At 47.7% G+C, this 20301-nt stretch overlaps 1 protein-coding gene across 3 annotated transcripts in view; it reads right to left on the bottom strand.

The window, feature by feature from the left end:
* B4GALT6 (beta-1,4-galactosyltransferase 6) overlaps positions 1-20301 on the bottom strand; it is a 142889-nt gene that overhangs the window by 117544 nt on the left and 5044 nt on the right. For all 3 annotated transcript variants that reach the window (XR_014795311.1, XM_084887594.1, XM_084887593.1), the window contains exons 2-8: positions 12105-12224; positions 10939-11052; positions 7340-7464; positions 4489-4605; positions 2534-2721; positions 1205-1327; positions 609-710 (exon numbers count right to left, since the gene is read on the bottom strand). Coding sequence is in view for 2 of the 3 variants with exons in the window: in XM_084887594.1 (XP_084743720.1) it covers positions 609-710; positions 1205-1327; positions 2534-2721; positions 4489-4605; positions 7340-7464; positions 10939-11052; positions 12105-12224 (889 nt within the window). In the remaining variant the exon portion in view is untranslated. The remainder of the gene's footprint in view (positions 1-608; positions 711-1204; positions 1328-2533; positions 2722-4488; positions 4606-7339; positions 7465-10938; positions 11053-12104; positions 12225-20301) is intronic.

The following is a 20301-nucleotide window of genomic DNA, read 5'->3' as shown; positions in this document are numbered from 1 at the left end:
ACATCTTTAGAGACCCTCATTCTTTTTTTTTTTTTTTTAGTATATTTTATTGATTTTTTACAGAGAGGAAGGGAGAGAGATAGAGAGTTAGAAACATCGATGAGAGTCATCGATCAGCTGCCTCTTGCACACCCCCTACTGGGGATATGCCTGCAACTAAGGTACATGCCCTTGACCGGAATCGAACCTGGGACCCTTCAGTCCCCAAGCCGATGCTCTATCCATTGAGCCAAACCGGTCTCGGCTAGAGACCCTCATTCTAAGTGAGCATTATTACGAGGCTCAAAATGCCACCTGAAAAAATGATTCTCACCCTTATGACTGAGACACACCCTTTAGGGGAAAAATGTGTTGTGTTTTTTTGCTGAGAAAATGCTTTTTTGGTATCACCAGTTCACCGGGCTCTTTACTAGAACAGAGATAGACGTGTGTGCGCAGATATATGTATGTCTTTTCAAAACAGGCCCGACAATGCTTTCCTTCTATATAAACAGTGGCATGGACAGAAACTGCCCTTCGGAAGGTTTTGGGGAGCAGCGTGTTTTAAAGCTTTCCCTACACATTAAATAATCCGGGAGCGTGGCCTCTGAAGAGGATGTTGGACTTACCGCCCTAAAAACTGGACTTCCCCCCGGTGATGGTGCGGAATGGATTTGTACTTTCCCAGGTCTCCCTCCGGCCTCGTCACGTTATACCCGGCGAAGTGAACCCTGCAGCATGCAGACGAGAACAGAACGAAATAAAATCTCACACCAACACGGGTGATAGGAGCTCAATTTAAAACGCAAAAGAATGCTCTAAGCCAGTGGTTGGCAAACTCATTCGTCCACAGAGCCAAATATCAACAGGACAGCGATTGAAAATTCTTTGGAGAGCCACATGTTTTTAAACTGAAACTTCTTCTAACGCCACTCCTTCAACCTAGGCTTGCCCAGGCCGTGGTATTTGTGGAAGAGCCGCCCTCAAGGGGCCCAAGAGCCGCCTGTGGCTCTCGAGCCGCAGTCTGCCGACCACGGCTCTCACGGGGGTGCTGTCCATCCTTTCGGAAGGGCCTCTTGCGGGGAGGGGAGCGGTAGGGGGGTTAGAAACACCAGGCAGGATTCAGGAATCTCAAGCGTTTCCATCCCACAGCATCTTGCCTCGGACAGCCGAGGACGCGTCCCTCCAGGGGGACGGCCCGGCCCCGCCGCAGGGCCGCACGCACCTGTTCCACAGGTCGTCGTCCTCGCCGCCCCAGCCCCAGAAGGCGTTGGGGAAGCCGTTGATGTCCCGGAACTGCGCCACGGTGAGCCCGCTGACGCCGCCGAAGAACTCTCTGTACGGGAGGCTGGAGGAAGCAAGCAGGGCGCCCTGAGACCCAGGCCGGCGGGAGCCCCCAAACCACGCCTCCGCCCGCCTCCCGGCGCCCTGTGGAAGGGGCCCTCCTCCCAGGAAAGGACGGTGGTGCTCCAGTCATGTTCCCGGAGACGGGCAGCAGCCCCGGACGCACACGCTTTCACCGCCTGTGAAGCAAGCACACCTGGTGCGTGTGCTCCGGAGACCATGGCGGGAACGGACACTTCATGTTTGGTATCGTGACTTCATAATCGAAATCCGGGGTTCCCCTGGCTCTGGAGGCGGAGAGGAGAGGAAGCCGCCCTGTTCCGGGGCCCCTCTCCTCTCCGCTTCCGGAGCCAGTGAGGCCGCGGGGCCGGCCCCGGGTCCGAGGGCACGCTCTACCGGCCATGCAGCTCCCGCCCCGGCACCCACTGAATGGGAGCGTGTGTTTGCCAATGACACCTCTGATTCGGCTAAGATCCAAAACGTAGAAAGAGCTCCTATAACTCAACGCCACAACTCACACCATCCCATTTAAAAAATGGCAAAGGACCTGGACAGACACTCCTCCAAAGAGGACATGCAGGGGCCAGGAGACATACGAGAAGATGCTCAGCGTCACTGAGCAGCAGAGAAATGCAAATTAAAACCGCAACGTGCCATCATCTCACACCGGTCAGAAGGGCTGCCATCAATAAGTCAGCAAGTGCCGGTGAGGATGAGGAGAAGAGGGACCCTCGTGCCCTGCTGGTGGGAATGCAGGCTGGTGCAGCCGCCGTGGAGAACCGTGTGGAACTTCCTCAGAAAACCGAAAAGGGAACTCCCATTTGACCCAATTCTGGGTTCACATTCGAAGAAACCCAAAACACGGAGTCAGAAGAATATATTCACCCAAGTTCATGGCAGCGTTATTCACAAAAGCCAAGGGTGGAAGCAGCTCCAGTGTCCAAAATACACAAGTGAATAAAGCAGCTGCGGTCCATACTAGTACACACAACAAAACATTCCTCGGCCACGAAACAGAGCAAAACCTCACCACCTGTGACACGCGGACGGCCCGGAAGGCACTGCGCTGAGGGAAATGAGTCCAGAGCAAGACCAGCCGCCGGCCCTGTCCCGGCTCCCGTGCGGGCAGGGCGGGCCGGGCTGGCAGGCGCTCCTGGGCTCAGGGGCGGACACGCGTGTCACGCCGCCCGGGCAGGCCGCACGCACTCACATGTACATGTACTTGTCCAGCTTGGCGGCGAAGTGGCGTGGCATCGCCCCGCAGCCGTAGTAGTTGCGGTCGTTCTCGGGCAGGTGGTCCACATCATGGAAGATGACGCAGTCCCACGCCCGGTCCCGCGTGGCCTCCCGGAAGCCCACGTTGAAGAGCATGGCGCGGTTGAAGGGCTGCGAGCCGGTCTGCGCGGGAGACACACACAGAGGGGCCCCGGGCCCGGTTGCCTGGCTGCTCTCACACTGCCTAGCGTTGGGGAGCAGGGCCAATAACACACCTGACCCCGTGTGAGACGGTGCACACTGCAGGGCTTTCGCATGCCCGCTGGAACTTACCTGCACTGTGTCCTGCACTGGTCAACTACAAGACAATGTCATTATCTGGCCCAGTGGTCGGCAAACCGCAGCTCATGAGCCACATGCGGCTCTTTGGCCCCTTGAGGGTGGCTCTTCCACAAAATACCACGGCCTGGGCGAGTCTATTCTGAAGAAGTGGCGTTAGAAGAAGTTTTAAAAATGTGGCTCTCAAAATCATGGTACTGCTGCTATTTGGCTCTGGTGACTAATGAGTTTGCCAACCACTGGGCTAGCCACTGAGTGAGCAACACATTTACAGAATGACAGCATTCCTGCTTCTGTTGTACGTCAAATATCAGAATGTAGATTATTTCTGAGTTTCAGTTGCTCACATCCTTTCTTTCCTTAGTTGTCTTCTATTCCTACCAAGATTTCCGTTTTTTATATTTTTACGCTCCCTTTTGTTCAATCGGTTGTGTCTCCCTGGGTGGAGATTTCCTGCAAAATCTGACACCTGCCAAAACCAGTTTGGCTCAGTGGATAGAGCGTCAACCTGCGATCTGAAAGGTCCCACATTCGATTTTGGTCAAGGGCATGTACCTTGGTTGCGGATACAAACTCATTAGTCAACAGAGCCAAATATCAACAGTACAATGACTGAAATTTCTTTGGAGAGCCACATTTTTTATTTATTTATTTTTTTAAAAATATTTTTATTGATTTTTTTACAGAGAAGAAGAGAGAGGGATGGAGAGTTAGAAGCATCAATGAGAGAGAATCATCAATCAGCTGCCTCTTGCACACTCCCTACTGGGGATGTGCCTGCAACCAAGGTACATGCCCTTGACCGGAATCGAACTTGGGACCCTTTAGTCTGCAGGCCAATGCTCTATCCACTGAGCCAAACCGGTTTCAGCAAGAGAGCCACATTTTTTAAACTTAAACTTCTTCTAACGCCACTTCTTTAGAATAGACTTGCCCAGGCAGTGGTATTTTGTGGAAGAGTCACAAAATAAAACAGGTCACTTCCCATGTACAGTTACATAAGGAAATACATTTTTAGTCAGGCTTAGAGTGAGCAAAAAAGAAATAGGAAAATTGGGATAAAATTACTTCTTCAATGTCAAAACATGAAGTATCCAAATTGTAAGTATTTGAAACACAAAATGCACAGTTTCAGCAATGCTCTGTGGAAATCCGGGGTGAAATTCGGCAGGTGCCCCAGTGTGTGGGAGCCGGGGAGGGGGAAAGGCCAGAAAGAAACCAAAGAAACCAAACTAAACCTAGGCAACTACAGAAGCAGGAAAAAAGAACAGGAATGGGAAAGACTTCAAAGGCTTCAAATAAGACAAAAGGAATTGTGTATGTAAAATACTGAGGCAAGAGAAATACTTAGAGAGAAAATTAGCTGGTAATACAAAGAAGAGAGAAGCAAATATTTAGTCTAATGGGTAAGATATAAGATGAGAAAAATGGATTAACAAAACATAGTATACCTGCCACTACCAGTTCACTCCAAAACTCAATTATATCTAAATATAAAACGAAGCATTTTAGTTACCTAGTTATCCTGAAGCTAAATATTTTTAATCCAACCACATCGAAGAGTGTATTACGTTCTAGTAGACTCGGTGGCCCTTTGAAAAGCACTCTCACCTGTTCGATGACATAAAAGGCGAATTCCAGCCGCTGTTTCTGGAGCATTGGAATCAGATGCAGGAAAAAAATGGGCAGGTGCTCGTGACGGTTGCGGAAGGGGATGAGAACAGCCACCTTGGAAGCAAAAACAGTCACGTGTCAGTAACGGACAGCAGCGCTGGGGGCAAAGCCAAGTGCCAGCCCTCACACACTGACCGTGGTGTTAGAGCCACACACACCCTACGAATCTTCTCACCGGACACCTAGCCATGAGCAAAAACAGACGCGGCCCTGGCCCTCACCACCTTCACCCTGGGAGCCTGGGCGGGATGCGGGGGCTCTGAGGGCCGTCCCCAGGCGTGTGGTCATCATCCTCTGAGCACCGGGAGAAGTGGTGGGAAGACTGAAAAAGCTCGATCAAATCAGAGGTGGTGATGGTGGAGACTGGATGAGAGAAGGAGTTGGTTACAGAAAGCCAAAAATGGACGGGGAGACGGTTTGGAAATCAACGCGATCGTTGAGATGGGATGATGACAGCATGACCTGAGGGAAGGTCGAAGAGGAAGAGAGGTGCACGTTGTTTTGAAGCATTTAAAAGGTCAATAGACAGCTGAAACCGGTGTGGCTCAGTGGATAGAGCATCGGCCTGTGGACTGAAGGGTCCCAGGTTCAATTCCGGTCAAGGGCATGTACCTTGGTTGCGGGCACATTCCCAGTGGGGGTGTGCAAGGGGCAGCTGATAGATGATTCTCTCTCATCGATGTTTCTAACTCTCTATCCCTCTATCTTCCTCTCTGTAAAAAAATATTTTTTAAAAAAATAAAATAAAATAAATAATAAATAAAAGGTGGATAGACAGGATTTGTTTATGGATGAGGTGTGAGAAGTGAGGGAGGGGGATAGGTCAAGAGTCACTTCTAGCCCAGCCTGTGTGACTGCCTGTCTGCTGGAAAGTCAGGAGAAAACAAACCATAGCATTTGAAGTCCAATGTCTGATGTGGAGCACTGGAGAACAGACAGGAATACTTCGTCTCTCTGAACCCCAATGACCCCCTGCGATGCCACACAGCACACACCCAAGGGCCGCCCGAGCCCACACGCGTGTATGGGTGCGGACCCCCTCCCTCTACCCCACAGCCTACCCTTCACCTTCATAGCACTCAACACACACGGTCCTCACTCACGTCAGAAGAACAATGCATCTGCCCGGGTCAGTGGTCGCCAAAATTGCTTTGGAGAGCCACATTTTTTAAACTGAAGCTTCTTCTGACACCACTTCTTCAAAACAGACTCGCCCAGGCCGTGGTGTTTTGTGGAAGAGCCACCCTCCAGGGGCCAAAGAGCCGCCGTTTGCCGACCACGGGCCCAGGACACGTTTAAAAAGCGGAGTCATAGAAAGAGGGCTACATTACATATACAATGGGAGGAAACATCAATCATGAAATGTGGAAAGACTCATCTATTAACTACATCTGGTCTGGAAAACAGCAGAGGACAACTCGGATAATAGAGCGCTTCACCAAAATGTGTGCTGGAATTCCCTCAGGCAGCCTTCCCACCGGACAGGCATCTGCTGGTCACACAAGCTCAAGGCGACAAAGCCGGGCTCAGTGCGTGCGCATGCGGGGCCGGGGAACGTTGGTTGCGGTTGTAATACCAATAACACAAGAATTCACAGTAATACAAGAATAAGCCCTGTTTCACAGACTCCCAACTGTAAACCTACTTTGGCCCACCCCGGCTAGGACAACGTGCTCCAAGTTCAGGGGCGCGGCTGTAGAAGAGACACAGCCCCCAAACAGAAAGAGCTCAGGGCCATACGCTTAACCGCACGGAACTCTCCTTCTCAGCGGGGATGTTGTTTTTGTACACCAAACCCCCCACAAGCATGTCAGCAGAAGATGCCAGAAGAGAAGCCGAAAACCACCCCCAGACTAAGGTGGCCTCACAGTCACGCACACGCAGTTTGCCGTGGACTTGCGTCAGTGCCTCTTCCTCTCCGACCATAACAACAGCACGTGGCCCTGCGTGTAACCGACTTCACGGTACTCAGAGCAGGTCGGAGCTTGCTCTCGGTGGTTCTCTATGTCAGTGTTTGTGAGCAGCAGAGGCCGTTCCCCCCAAACAAAACAGTAAGTAGAATTCCAACATAACAATGAGATAAAAAGTTAGTACTCTGGCTCAGCCGGCGCGGCTCAGTGATTGAATGTCGACCTATGAACCAGGAGGACACAGTTCAACCCCCAGTCAAGGGCACAGGCCCGGGTTGTGGGCTCGATCCCCGGTGCAGGAGGCAGCCGATTCCTGATTCTCTCTTATCAGTGATGTTCCTCTCTCTCTCTCTCTCCCTTCCCCGTCTCCTCTGAAATCAATAAAAATCTATTAGAAAAAGACGTTTGTGCTCTGCCTTCTGGAACAGGGAAAGAGCCCACCGCTCTCCGTCCTGCCTCTCAGGGACCCCCGAGTGGAACTCCGGGCGCGGAGGAACGGAGCTTGAAAACGGCGCTGTTGGACCCAAGTGGAAACCGGGACGTTGCCATCCTCCCCAGCACTGAGGAGGCCTGAGGGCTGCGCCTCCGGGTCAGTGAGCCGAGGGGCAGGGGGGCCAGAGGCAGAGATCCACGGCCTCTCTTCCGGACGGAACAGAACTGCTAAGACTGATACACGTGACTTCGTACATGCACCGGTGCAGGGACAGTCCTCCCGAGGCACACTGTTAGTTCACATGTGAATGGTGAACACCCAGGCTCTAATGCGGAAGTGCTGATTTCTGCAACCCATTCAGATCAGAGCTACTTGGCTGTGCATTCAGAGTCAAGCTCACACTCCTCGGAGGCACAGCGACCTCGCTCCTGGGACAACGCCTCACCTTCCACCGGGGCTTGCAGTCCTTCGGCCTCCAGTGTCCCCCCGGCTGGATGTCTGAGTCCCTGGAGAAGCGCTGGAGAATCTCATCAAAGCTCACTTCACTCACGTTGACACTGAGAAATCCCCCTGGAAAGTCAAGAACATGAGGAACGGTTTTAATGTGTGTTTTTTCTGCCTCAAAGATGAAGACGAGCCAGCCATCAGCAGGGGAAGCGGCATAGCGTAGCTGCCAGAGCAGTGTGGTCTGTTCCCGTTAACACCCCCTAAGTGTTAATTATCACCCCCCCTTTCAATTTCAGTTTGCATGATAAATTATATACCGTCACACGATCATTACCGCTAGTAAATCGACCTAAAAAATCAGCATTTTTAACTTTTTGGTTTTGAGTAGTGAATATTTTCATAGCCTTTGGGGTGTGTTCGCATGTCTTGACAACTTTGCACGTTTGCAATTTAACGGCTAGTCGGGTATTGAAACGTAATGTTTCATTTCAACACAGTGCACAGAGGGAACACAACAGCAGAGCACCAAAGAGACAATTCCTGAAGCAGCCAGACTGACCAGCAGCTGTCGATTGGAGAAATGATTTGACTTCCCTGTGCCTCGGTTTCCCCGTGGGTAAACGGCGATGGCAATGCCTGCCTCCCGAAGGGGTTGCACCCATCGGGTGAAGGAGAGCGTGAAGGACTTGCTGAGTGCCCACACACAGGGACACACTCACACTGTCAGCTACTGTCACTGTCATTTTTAAGAGAGAAAGTCTGCAAACACAATTCGGCACATTTTTAAAGATTTTTATTATTTTTAGAAAGAGAGGAAAGGAGAGGAAGAGAGAGAGAAACATCCATGTGAGAGCATAACACTGATCGGCTGTCTCCTACAGGGCCTCGAGCCCACAACCTGACTGGCCGGCCATGTGCCCTGACCAGGGATCAAACAGGCAACCTTTCGGGATCAAACAGACAACCAACAGTCTGACCCATGGCTTCATACTGGCCAGTGTGTAATTTTGCAGATTCATTTTTTAATATGTTTTTACTTATTTTAGAGAGAGAAGGGAGAGGGAGAGAGAGATAGAAACATCAGCCTGCTGCCTCCTGCATGCCACCAACAGGGGACTGAACCTGAAACCCAGGCATGTGCCCTGACCAGGTATTGAACCAGCGACCTCTAGGTGCCTGGCTCTACACTCACCACTGAGCCACCCGGCTGGGCTCCACATTTGTGTTGAGCACCTACCACAGACCCGATATGACTGAAGGAGTCTCTCCTGATAGGTTTTCTCGTGTATACCAGTGGCAGAGGAATAGTCTTAGACAGAAAATCATTTCCGTTCCCTTACACACAAAACGAAAAACTGAGTCCTTCCCAGCCTCCTCATCTCACAGAACAGAAACCAGCAAATGCTGAGGTTCCCTCTCTGGGCCTCAGCGGCCAGGATTTCACAATCTAAAGCAGCAGTTCCTGGCTTCTGCTCCTCAGCTGCCTCTGCCCCTCACCCCCTCTTCATCAGTGGCTTCCCCGAAGCACCGGGGCATGCTGGGAAGAAGTATTCTGAAGTGCAAATGCCTGGCCGGACTGCGGACCGAAGAGTCCCGGGTTCAATTCCGGTGAAGGGCATGTACCTCAGTGGCAGGCTCCTCCCGGGCCGGGGCCCTGGTCCAGGCATGTGCAGGAGGCAACCAACCGATGAGTTTCTCTCTCATCGATGTTTCTCTCTCCCTCTTCCACTCTATGAAAAAGCAATGGAAAACTATCCTCGGGTGAGGGTGAAAAAAAATAAATAATAATAATAATAATAATAATAATAAAATGCAGATGCCTGGGTTTCACGGAGTAAACTAGGAAAAAATTCGCCATCTTCTACCTGCCTGTTCTGCTGACAGTGTTTGCCATCTTTTAGAACCAAATACAAAACCTGGCCCTGCCATCAGCTGAAACTCACACAAATGAATCTGCTGCATTGGGTAGTATGCTTGATTGCTAAAATGATAGTAATTAGGCTAAATGATATGCATCTCATAAAAGCCACCGAAGCTGGCATTCTGGATGCACTGTTACCATATTTTCCGGCGAATAAGATGACCCCCTAATTTTACAGTTAAAACAGGTTTAGGCCTATATTCGCTGTATAAGACTACCCCCCACTTCCAGTTCTTTTTGGGGGAACTTGAAGGTCTGCTGAATCAAGTGATGAAGGCTTAGATCTGGATGTGTTGAGTTAGTATAGCGCTGGGGTGTTGATTTGTGAGTGCCTTGTGTGGGGTCTGGATGAGGTTGGTTGATCTATTTGGAAATGTCTTTTGTGTGAAGTGTATCCTTGGGTATGTGGAGGTATTATTGATTTGAGAAAATGCTAAGTAACTGATTTACTATCTGAAAAATTTAAAGTTCTGAAAGTTTAAGGTCTCTTGCCAAAAAGAGGTTTTAAAGCTAACACCTTAATTTCAATGGAGAAAGGGGAGGACAAGCCCTTCCCACCCAGAACAGGTAATCCAATTCCAGCCAGCTTCTATCTTTAAACAATGTGTTCATTTACATTTGAATGGCTACACCTTTTGATAGCCTAAGGGCAAGTTTACATGTAAACAAGTTTGCTTCTAAATTCCCAGGGCAAAAAAAACAAGGTTTAAAATTATTAGATTTTAAAATTTATTCTTAGAAGGGTAAAAGTTTATTAATTAAAAAAAAAAAGGAGATTGAAAAACCTGATGAACAATATTAGCTGTTGATTGTAGTAGAGTCGGGGATACGGGAGGGGAGTGGACTGACAGTTTTCCGGGGAAAGGGGGAGTGGTGGATGCGGGAAGAGACTGAACCTAAACTGTGCACCTATGGATGAGGACAATGGGGGGTGGGGAAAGGGCAGAGGGTGGGGTGGGAACCTGGTGGAGGGGGGAAGAAATGAGGAACCTTTGTAATAATATGAACAATAAAGATTGATTTAAAAAAAAAAAAAAGCAATTTGTAGATGAAATGTAATGTAAAACCATTTATTTAAATTCTCAACACCTTTGAAACATTTTTGTTTTCTATCCAGCCATCTATCTGTGTAGAAAGTAATGTTAGCCCTGGCCGGTGTGGCTCAGTTGGTTGGAGTGTCATCCTGTAAACTGAAAAGTTGCAGGTTCGATTCCCAGTCAGGGCACATACTAAGGTTGCAGGTTCAATCCCTGATCGGACACCCAGCAGGTCGGGGCACACACGGGAGGCAACTGGTAGATGTTATTCTCTCTCATTGATGTTTCTCTCCCCCTTCCCCCCCACTTCCTCTCTCTCTCTAAAATCAATAAACATATCCTCGGGTGAGAAATTTTTTTTTAAGTAACTTTAAAATAAACTGTAAGAAAACACATCAAACTCACAATAGAGGTCACTTCTGGGTAAGGGATAAGCCTTTTCTTTAGCTTTTCAATCCCCCTCCCTCTCCAAAAAAATCCTTAACCAAAAATAAATACATAAACAAACAGAACAGCATGCTGCACAGTATGAGCATCAGCGCCAGAGTAACGACGTGTGCCTGGCAGGCTCACATCACGTGGCCTTTATTATTGTATCATAACACAAGCAAACGGTTAGGTCACATTGGTGACACTTACGCATGTAAGGCAGTTTTTCTGGGCAGGGGAGGTATGGAGAGTATGTGAAGTTTTCCGGAAGGTATGTTGTTGTCTGAACAAGGTAGTCACTTGAATTACTGCCTTCAGGATAATCTTGGGAGAGAGAGAAAAAAAAGTTACAACCAAAAACTGCCTTTGGCCTGGCTTCTAGTTTGAAATACGTCACCGTCACTGAGGGAATATCTGTAATACACAATCTACAGAAGCACTTAGGAGGAATCTACACTAATAAAAGAGAAATACGGAAATTGACTGTACCTCCGGACAATCTTGAATGTTTAGAAGGGTCTGAAAGTATTGCCTACCTTAGCATGCATTTTAAGAAAAAGCACCTGACGCTGGGAGGTAAGACCGTCCTATCGTGTAGGATGTGTATATATGCCGTTCACAGGGCACAGTGAAGACCAATGAAGCAGCCCTAACCAGTTTGGCTCAGTGGATAGAGAGTTGGCCTGTGGACAAAAGGTCCCAGGTTGGATTCCAGTCTAGGGCATGGACCTTGGTTGCAGGCACATCCCCAGAAGGGGGTGCGCAGGAGGCAACTGATCAATGTTTCTCTCTCATCGACGTTTCTAACTCTATCCCTCTCTCTTCCTCTCTGTAAAAAATCAATAAAATATATTTTTTTAAAAAAGACAAGAGCAGCTACTAATTTCTAATTTTGTAAATTCCCCTTTAGCCCCTAAAAAGTCCTTTAAATGATTAAGAACCTTCGATAATGAAAACCAGTATTTTCTAGATACAGTTGGAAAAACGTTTTAGGAATTAGAATAAACATTAGAAAGGGGGGGGGAGGACAGAACAGCTACTATGAATAAAATTTTCTTTTTGTTGTTAATTTATCTTAAATACAAGAGAATTGGAAAAGCACAGCTGCTGTTCTATTTTGTTGAATTCGGGTAAGCAAGAACTCACGTGAGTCTCTTTGCACAAAACCCTCATCACTTTGATTAGGCCTGGACCTTTAAGATCCCAGAACAGAACGCGCCCCCGGCTTGGCGGAGCAGTGGAAGGGGTTTGGGGAGACACCCTCCTCTCTCACAGGGGTCACCTGCGGCAAAGGCAGAGCCTGGAGACGGGTCCCTGCGGTGTGGCCAGAGGCTCCGAGGCAGAAGCGGAGCCAGCTGACCAGGAGGCAGCCTTACCTGTGCCGTTGAGTGTGGTCGTGTTCTTGTTCGTGTAAAGCCTGATCATGTGGCCTATTGTCTTCACATTTTCTCTCAACATCATTCCTCGAGCTTGTACCATGAAGAGATATGTGTTGGCTATGAGACAGAGAGAGAGAGAGAGAGAGAGAGAGAGAGAGAGAGGGAGAATATCATGACTCAGTAAGCTTTCTTTTTAAATTTAATGAAATATTCAGAATTGGGAAACTGCCCAATAAACCCAAACTGCCTTAGTTAACATGTCCAAAGGGAAAACAGAAATATAAAATGACTATTTCCAAATTTCCAAAAACTTACCAAAACACTGCTTTTTAAAAATAAAAATGAAAAAAGTAAAGTAGTGATATCCATGACCAAACAGAAATATAATGAATTCCTTTATCTATAAATTATTTTCTACTCTAAAATATACTTAGAAATTTCAAAAAGCCATCCTATTACAAGTATGCAATCATCCTATCTAATAGAAGAGTAATATGCAAATTAACCATCACTCCATCACAAAGATGGCGATGCCCCATAGCCACAAGATTGCAGCACCCAGTCCTCTCAGCCTCGCTGGAGTCCCCCAGTCCTGGGGAGAGAGGGGGGGGAAGAGGAGGGTGGCCTCTGAGAGTGGGCAGCATGAGCGGCTCCCGCAGAAGTGGCAGGCAGCTACTGTGCCCATTATCGCACCATGGGCTACTAGTCTATATATATAAAAGCCTAAGTTACTGGCTGGTAGCTATGACACACACTGACCACCAGGGGGCAGACACTCAACGCAGGAGCTGCTGAGTGTCAGCAACTTAGCAGAGTGCCCTTTTGCACTCTGGGACCTCTTGGGGACTGCCAATTTTGGCCCAATCCCCACAGGCCAGGCTAAAGGACCCCACCTGCCAGAGGGCCCCGACTCACTCTGCAGACACCTTTTGGGCCCCAAAGCCGCCCCAAATTCAGCCAGCCAGGGAGGGACTGTGGAAGGCTGGCTCCAAAGCCTGTCTGACCCATCTCGCCCAGTCCTGCCCCACTGGCCACCTTCTAATTAATTTACTTTCAATGTGCACAAATCCATGCACCGGGCCTCTAGTATAGTTATAAAATGTACTTTCACTCATTCTATGTGAACTCCCTCAAACCAAAAGACGCCACAGAGACGGAGATTCCCTCCCTAATCATATTGATAATATCTCCTAAATCACCGTGATACCCAGAATGGATACGGAGCTTGCAAATTCTCAAAGTGCTGGTTGGGCTGCATGGGACAGGATTATCTAGAATCAATATCTATTTTGATCCTTCCTCTCTACAGTTAATTACTTGAACTTTCACACTCCCTCTGACTCACAAATCTACCTACCAGGATTGCAAAGCAGACAAAATCAGAGTGTGCATTTTCAAATCTGGTCAGTGTACGTCTTTGGGGTATGTGCCTTAAAAGCAGGCCCCTGGTTTCTTTTGGGGGAGAAACTGGTATAAGGACAAAGATTACAAAAGAGCCCTGCCTCCTGAGATGCCGCCTCTTCCCTCCTGGTGCGGACTGTGCTGGCCCATAACCTGGGCAGCTCACTGGGTTTCACTTTCCTCATCCAAAACAGTCGATATAGCCAGCCAGCCCGGCTCAGTGGTTGAGCATCAACCTATGAACCAGGAGGTCACGGTTCAATTCCTGGTCAGGGCACTCACGGGCTCGATCCCCAGTAGGGCACAACCAGGAGGCAGCCGATCAATAATTCTCTCTCATCACTGATATTTCTATCTCTCTCTCTCCCTCTCCCTTCCTCTCTGAAATCAATAAAAAAAATATGTTAAAAAAAAATAAAATGGTCATGCCAAAACAGTTTTGGCTCAGTGGATAGAGCATTGGCCTGTGGACTGAAGGGTCCCAGATTCGATTCCGGTCAAGGGCATGTACTGTGGTTGCGGGCACATCCCCAGTGGGGGATGTGCAGGAGGCAGGTGATCGATGTTTCTCTCTCATCGATGTTTCTAACTCTCTATTCCTCTCCCTTCCTCTCTGTAAAAAAAAAATCAATAAAATATATTTTCAAAGATAAAATAAAATGGTCAATACTGCCTGAGGTGCTCTCCGAAGCCCCTTCTACTCTAAATGCTCTCCCCACAAGGCCCCCAAATCACAAGCTCCACTCAGACAAGGGAAGGGGCTCCTTACGTGGACAAACCAAGAAAGGGGAGGCTCAGTTCGTTAGAGACCCTTTTGGTTTTAAGATAAGCTGCCTCTCCATGGCCCCGACATCCTCGAGAAGAAATGATGCCGATGGAAAAACTGGAAACTCCAGCTACGTATCTGGGCCCCGTTCTGCTTCCTCAGGAGCGGCCAGACAGGCGAGCTGCCTGCACTGCCCACTGCTTCCTCTCCCGTGTTTTACGTGAATGTGATCTTGCTCAAATGTGATCTTGTGCAAATGGGCAGAGAGCAAATAAAGCGAGCACAGAAACAGCCAATAACACTTTCCCTTCCACCTCCAGCGCAGGAGAGAGATGCGAATCCAGGTCACAGACGCTCCACTTCAATCATCTGTGAGAGCCCATCTACTTCCTCTCGGAAAGCAGTCTATCATTAGACCCGACGTGCTTGGGCTTGAAAGTGTTACCCTGGATGACACGCACTACGTGTTTTGATTACAGTCTTGCTCCTGAGTGGACTTTAAGAGCATAAAAAAAATAAGAGGCAGTGAAAAACAAAGACAGGAAGAAGGGCCAACCAGAACTGTGCGGAAATGGCCAAGAAAAGCCAAACCAGCCTTAGCAATTCCACCGAAACCAAGATCTCATGTTCAAATGACACGATGAAGGAAAAAGCCATCCAACAGGTGACCAGCATCAACCGGTTTACAACACATTGGATCATTTCATCCCCAAGGGGCACCGGAAGCTGGTGGTCCGGGATGTCAGCACCTCACAGTGTCTGTCCTGCCTCTGACCGAGAACAGGAGGCAGCCGCCGGGTAGCAGGACCGAGCCGAGGGCTAAGCCACGGCCAGTTCCGCTTCCCAGGCCTCAGGAGCCAGCACGGGCCTACACAAGCACAGACCGGGTAAGAACACACGTGCACGATGTGTGTCCGGGAAACAGAACTTTAAGAAACTATACAGCTTTTACTTCTAACGAGCATACCTTTCATATAAAGAAAATTGTTCAACATCTTGAAACCAAGTCAAATTTAAGTAGCAAGGAAAAGATCTGGGATAGAAAAAGACAGTCAAGTTTTCCTAACGTCTTTCAAAATGCTAGATAACAAAACCATTCATTTAAAAAATGATGACTGATGGCTCCTGGGACAGAGGTGAGACATTGACCAGAAGAATGGATTCACTCTTAGTCAGATCAACGTGAGGAAAAAACAGAGCAAGACAGCAACCTCTCCAAACGGGAAGCCTACTGGTCTATTTAAATCATTCTATATAATAAAAAAGCGATATGCAAATTGACCATCACTCCAACACACAAGATGGCCACCCCCATGTGGACACAAGATGTCCAGCAGGGGAGGGCAGTTGGAGACAACCAGGCCTGCAGGGGAGGGCAGTTAGGGGCAATTGGGCTGGCAGGGAAGCAGTTAGGTATCAATCCGGCTGGCAGGGGAGTGGTTAGGGGGTGATCAGACTGGCAGGCAGAAGCAGTTAGGAGCAATCAGGCAGGCAGGCAGGCGATTGGTTGGGAGCCAGCGGTTGGAGAGGGTGCAGGCTGGGCTCACACACACACACACACACACACACACTCACACACACTCACATGTGCACGAATTTTGTGCACTAGGCCTCTAGGGTACAGCTAATTGGAGTTCCATTCCTCAGGTTCATCGTCCTCAGGGGTTTCGCCCCTAAAGATCCAAGCCCCCGGGGAAAGGAAGCTGCGGGTAAGCAGAAAGTCCCGCTAACAGGAAAAAGGAGTGTGTCCACGGCTGCAAGCCATGCCAACCCAGCAGGAAAACGGCCTAACTTGTCTGGTGTCCAAACATCATAAAACTAAGTGAAGCCACACTCAAGCAGCCACGTGCCTCCTTCTCCTTCACACAAGGCCCGACTGGCAAGCCACTGAGTGAGAGCAAGCCCTCATCTAACATTTCTATTCCTACTCGCAAGAAACTGCATCTCAAAAACAAAGAGGGAAACATATGCAAAACTTTAGACAATAATTTTTTTATTTTTTTTTTTAAACTAAACAAAAAACAAACTAACAGGCAAACCTTCCCCGGCTCAGCCTTTAGCCTCAGCAGAACCAGAAACACACGAACACAACTCCTGCTTAACCAAAGCCAGGCTGTTCTCTAATCAGTTCATTTGCTGCCTGTCCTTGCACTGTGAGACAGAAATGTAACTTATTCACCATTTCTGCTTTCCAGGGGAAGAAAAACTAGGACAACTTAAAAACACACACACACAAAAAAAAATCCCTTAAAAAATCAACAGTTTACAACAGCTTCTAGGCCTCCTACCCTGAGTTTGTGTGGAACGAGATTTATGAACCTGATTCACTCTCAGCTTAAAAAAAACTAAGGCTGGGCCAGTGTGGCTCAGTGATAGAGCATCGACCCAGGAACCAGGAGGTCACACTTTTGACTCCCAGTCAGGGAACATGCCCAGGTTGTGGGCTCGATCCCCAGTAGGGGTTGTGTTCTTTTTCATCATTGATGTTTCTATCTCTCTCTCCCCCGCCTCTCCCTTCCTCTCTGATACCAATAAAAATAAAAATAAAATTTTTTAAAAAGAAAGAAGCACATTTGCTATTACTGTCTCCCCACCCCTTCCACATGCAGCTCTATCCAGTGAGACGGTGCCAGTCTACAGAGATCTGAGCTCCAAAGGATTCGCACACAGCCCCCTCGGATCCCAATACCCATGTCCATAACCACTGGGACACACAGCCGCAGATCCCTTAACAAAAGTTAGCCACAGCGAGGGCTGACTTTGAGGGAGGCCGTCTGGTTCAGCATGCTGGCGTGCAGTTATCTACACTAATAAAAGAGAAATATGCAAACTGACCTGTACCTCCATGACACCCACCAACCAATCATGAGTGAATATGTAAATTAACACAGCAAAGATGGGACGCCTGTATGAGGAGGGGAAAGAGGGTCAGAGGGAGCTACAGGAGAGGCGCTGCAGCTGGAGTGGAGAAAATTGAAGGCTCCGGCCGGAGCAAAGATGGGAAGGCAGCTGCCAGGGCAAAGGCCTGGGTCCCGGGTGCTTGAGGAAAACCGGTACTGGCAGCCAGGGGAAGGAAGGCCTATTGCAAGAATTTGTGCACAATGGACTTTTAGTCAATTTTATAAATGTAGGGCTGGAGCTGAGAAAGAGGGGCTGGAAATACAATTTGGGGAGACACTCATATCAAAGTGTAAGTGGGAACTACAGTGGCGAATTACCACAGGGAAGTTATCTAGAAAGGAGATAAGCCGGTGAAGCTCAGATCCGGACGTGGGGACCGACCACAGACAGGAGGCACAGAGAGGAAAGGCCCCAGGACCAGTCAGTCCGTGGCTGAAGGCAGCGAGGGAGGAAGGACACACATCTAGGTCTCGAGGTTCCATCCATGATTAGGGCTCACGAGGGAGGGAAGCAACTGATGGGTCTCTCTCTCTCTCTCTTTCTCTTTCTTCCTCTCTCTTTCTCTTCTTCTATAGAATCGATGGAATCATGTTCTTAGGTAAGGATTTTTTTTTTTTTTTTTTTTTTTTTTTTTACTTTTCTAATAATCTTATTAAAGAAGTTCAGGGTGGCCGAAACCGGTTTGGCTCAGTGGTAGAATGTCGGTCTGAAAGGTCCCGGGTTCGATTCCGGTCAAGGGCATGTACAATACATTGGTTGCGGGCACATCCTCGGTGGGAAGTGTGCAAGAGGCAGCTAGTCGATGTTTCTCTCTCATCGGTGTTTCTAACTCTCTATCCCTCTCCCTTCCTCTCTGTAAAAAATCAATATATTTTTTTTTAAAAAGAAGTTCAGAGTGGAAAGAAACTCACTACAGACTGATTCATATGCCTTTCAGCATAACGATTATAACTTGTCTCATTTTTGATTCTTATATTTCCAGTAGGACATGATCTCACCCATCTGGGGGAAATGGTGAACAATATAGACTGATGAACAAGAACAGACCCGGAGAGAAGGAGCCATGGGTCAGACTGTTGGACCTCAAAGGGAGGGTGGGGATAAAAGGGAGAGATCAACCAAAGGACTTGTGTGTACACATAGGAGCCTAACCAGTGGTCAAGGACAATAGGGGGTTTGGGGATTGGAATGAGAGGTTGAGGATAAATATGTGATGCCTTAATAAAGAAATTTTTTTTGAAAGTTCAGGGTAAAGACATGTTTATTCAGCAAATATTTACTGAATGCCTCCCATGTGCCAAGCAGTTTTCCTCTATAAAAATCAAAACCCTGAAGAAGCATAAACCACCCAGAACATCAAAGTACTTTTGTGCCAACCAGATCATCAGTTCAAGAGAGATTCAACATGGCTGTCAGTTCAAACAGTAGATTCTGAATCTACGAGTATGAAAGCACCACCACAGGCAGCCATCGGCACTGTCACCTGGTAATTCACCATCATTTACCAAAAATAAACGCATGCCTAGCTTCTTGCAGGGACGATGGAGCCCAAGTAAATAAATTTTGAATAAATACCCAGAGAAAAGCGGGGCCAGAAGGAAATGAGAGAATCAGGAGGAAGAACGCAGACAATTCAATCGAGTTTCAGAATCGAATCAGTAGGGAAATGTACTTGATGAAATTACAGAGTAAAAAATCAAGCTATAAATAAAACCCCAGAAACATTACATAAGTATGAGAATTAATGGTTCCAGAGTACCTGAGGTGAGTGTGAAATGAGTCTCAATCCACTACCAATCCTATCACGAGAAAACATATAAGCGAGACCGATCTGACCTATATATATGCTCCACCATCGTCCCCAGCTTCCCTGTGTTTTCACAATTAAAGTACCTTTCCCTATTTCAACTCCCTTGTCCACGAAAAGAAAATGACAGCAACACAAGCGGGAGAGAGAAGAGCAATGCGTGGGAAATGAATTTCAAAGATTTCCGAAGCTGAAGAGTATTTTCAAGTCAACAACCAAGGCACCTTATGATTCTCTACCACCGGTCTCTTGATTTGAATGAAAATACTAGTCTAGTCCAGTGTGCCCTTCTCTGAGCGAAACTGGAACCTGCACCATAATTAAAAATCATAATTTCTGAGTGAGTCCCTTCATCATCAGGAAGGCAATATGTATAGCAGGGTTTCAGTAAAGTCGGATTAACACTAACAAGCCTCAAAGATGACAAGAGACAGTATTTCAATCAAGATGTCATGTTAAACAAACTCCATACAACTGCTTAACTGTAAAGACATTATTGAAAGCCTTTTGTAGCCAAATACTGATTAAAGCTTGGCCGGGGTTTTTTGTTTTTGTTTTTGAAGTATAGTTGACCTATAGCACCATATTAGTTTCAGGTGTATCACGTGATTTGACATTTGTATACATCACAAAATGATCACCATACACTTGTTACTACCCAGAGTTATCATTTCTTATAATTAAAAACATAAGATTTCTTTTTAGCAAATTTCAGTTTTACAACACAGTATTACTGACTACAGCCACCGTGCTGCCCATTGCATCCCCATGACATTGTATAACTGCAAGTTTGTACCTCGATCCCCTTCACCCACCTCACTTACCCCCCAAACCTTCTCCTGCCTCTGGCAACCACCCATCTGTTCTCATGTGAGATGGTTTTGTTTTCTTCTTTCCCTTCCACCCCTTTAGATTTCACATATAAATGAAATCATACGACATCTGTCTTTCTCTGCCTGACCTATTTCACTTAACACAATAGCCTCAAGAGCCATCCATGTTGCCGCAGATGGTAACCCGTCATTCTTTCTTCTGGCTGAGTAGTAGCCCCATCGTAGACATGCACCACATCTTCTTTAACCGTTCCTCTGCCGAGGGGCATTTAGGTTGTTCTCATATCTTGGCTATCATACACAATGCTGCAATGAACATCGCGTTCCTAGACTTTATGAATTAGGTTTTTCGTTTTCTTTGAATCAATACCCAGAAATAGAACTGCTGAGTCATGTGAAAGTTCTATTTTTAATTTTTTGAGGAAACTCCATGCTGTCTTCCATGGTGGCTGCACCAGTCTGCATTCCAACCAACCGTGCACAAGG

The sequence above is a fragment of the Pipistrellus hanaki genome, assembly GCF_964339955.1.
Source record: "Pipistrellus hanaki genome assembly, chromosome: 6".
Taxonomy (NCBI): Eukaryota; Metazoa; Chordata; class Mammalia; order Chiroptera; family Vespertilionidae; genus Pipistrellus; species Pipistrellus hanaki.
Note: the sequence above shows the minus strand (reverse complement) of the source record. Positions and strands in the feature narration are given on the sequence as shown.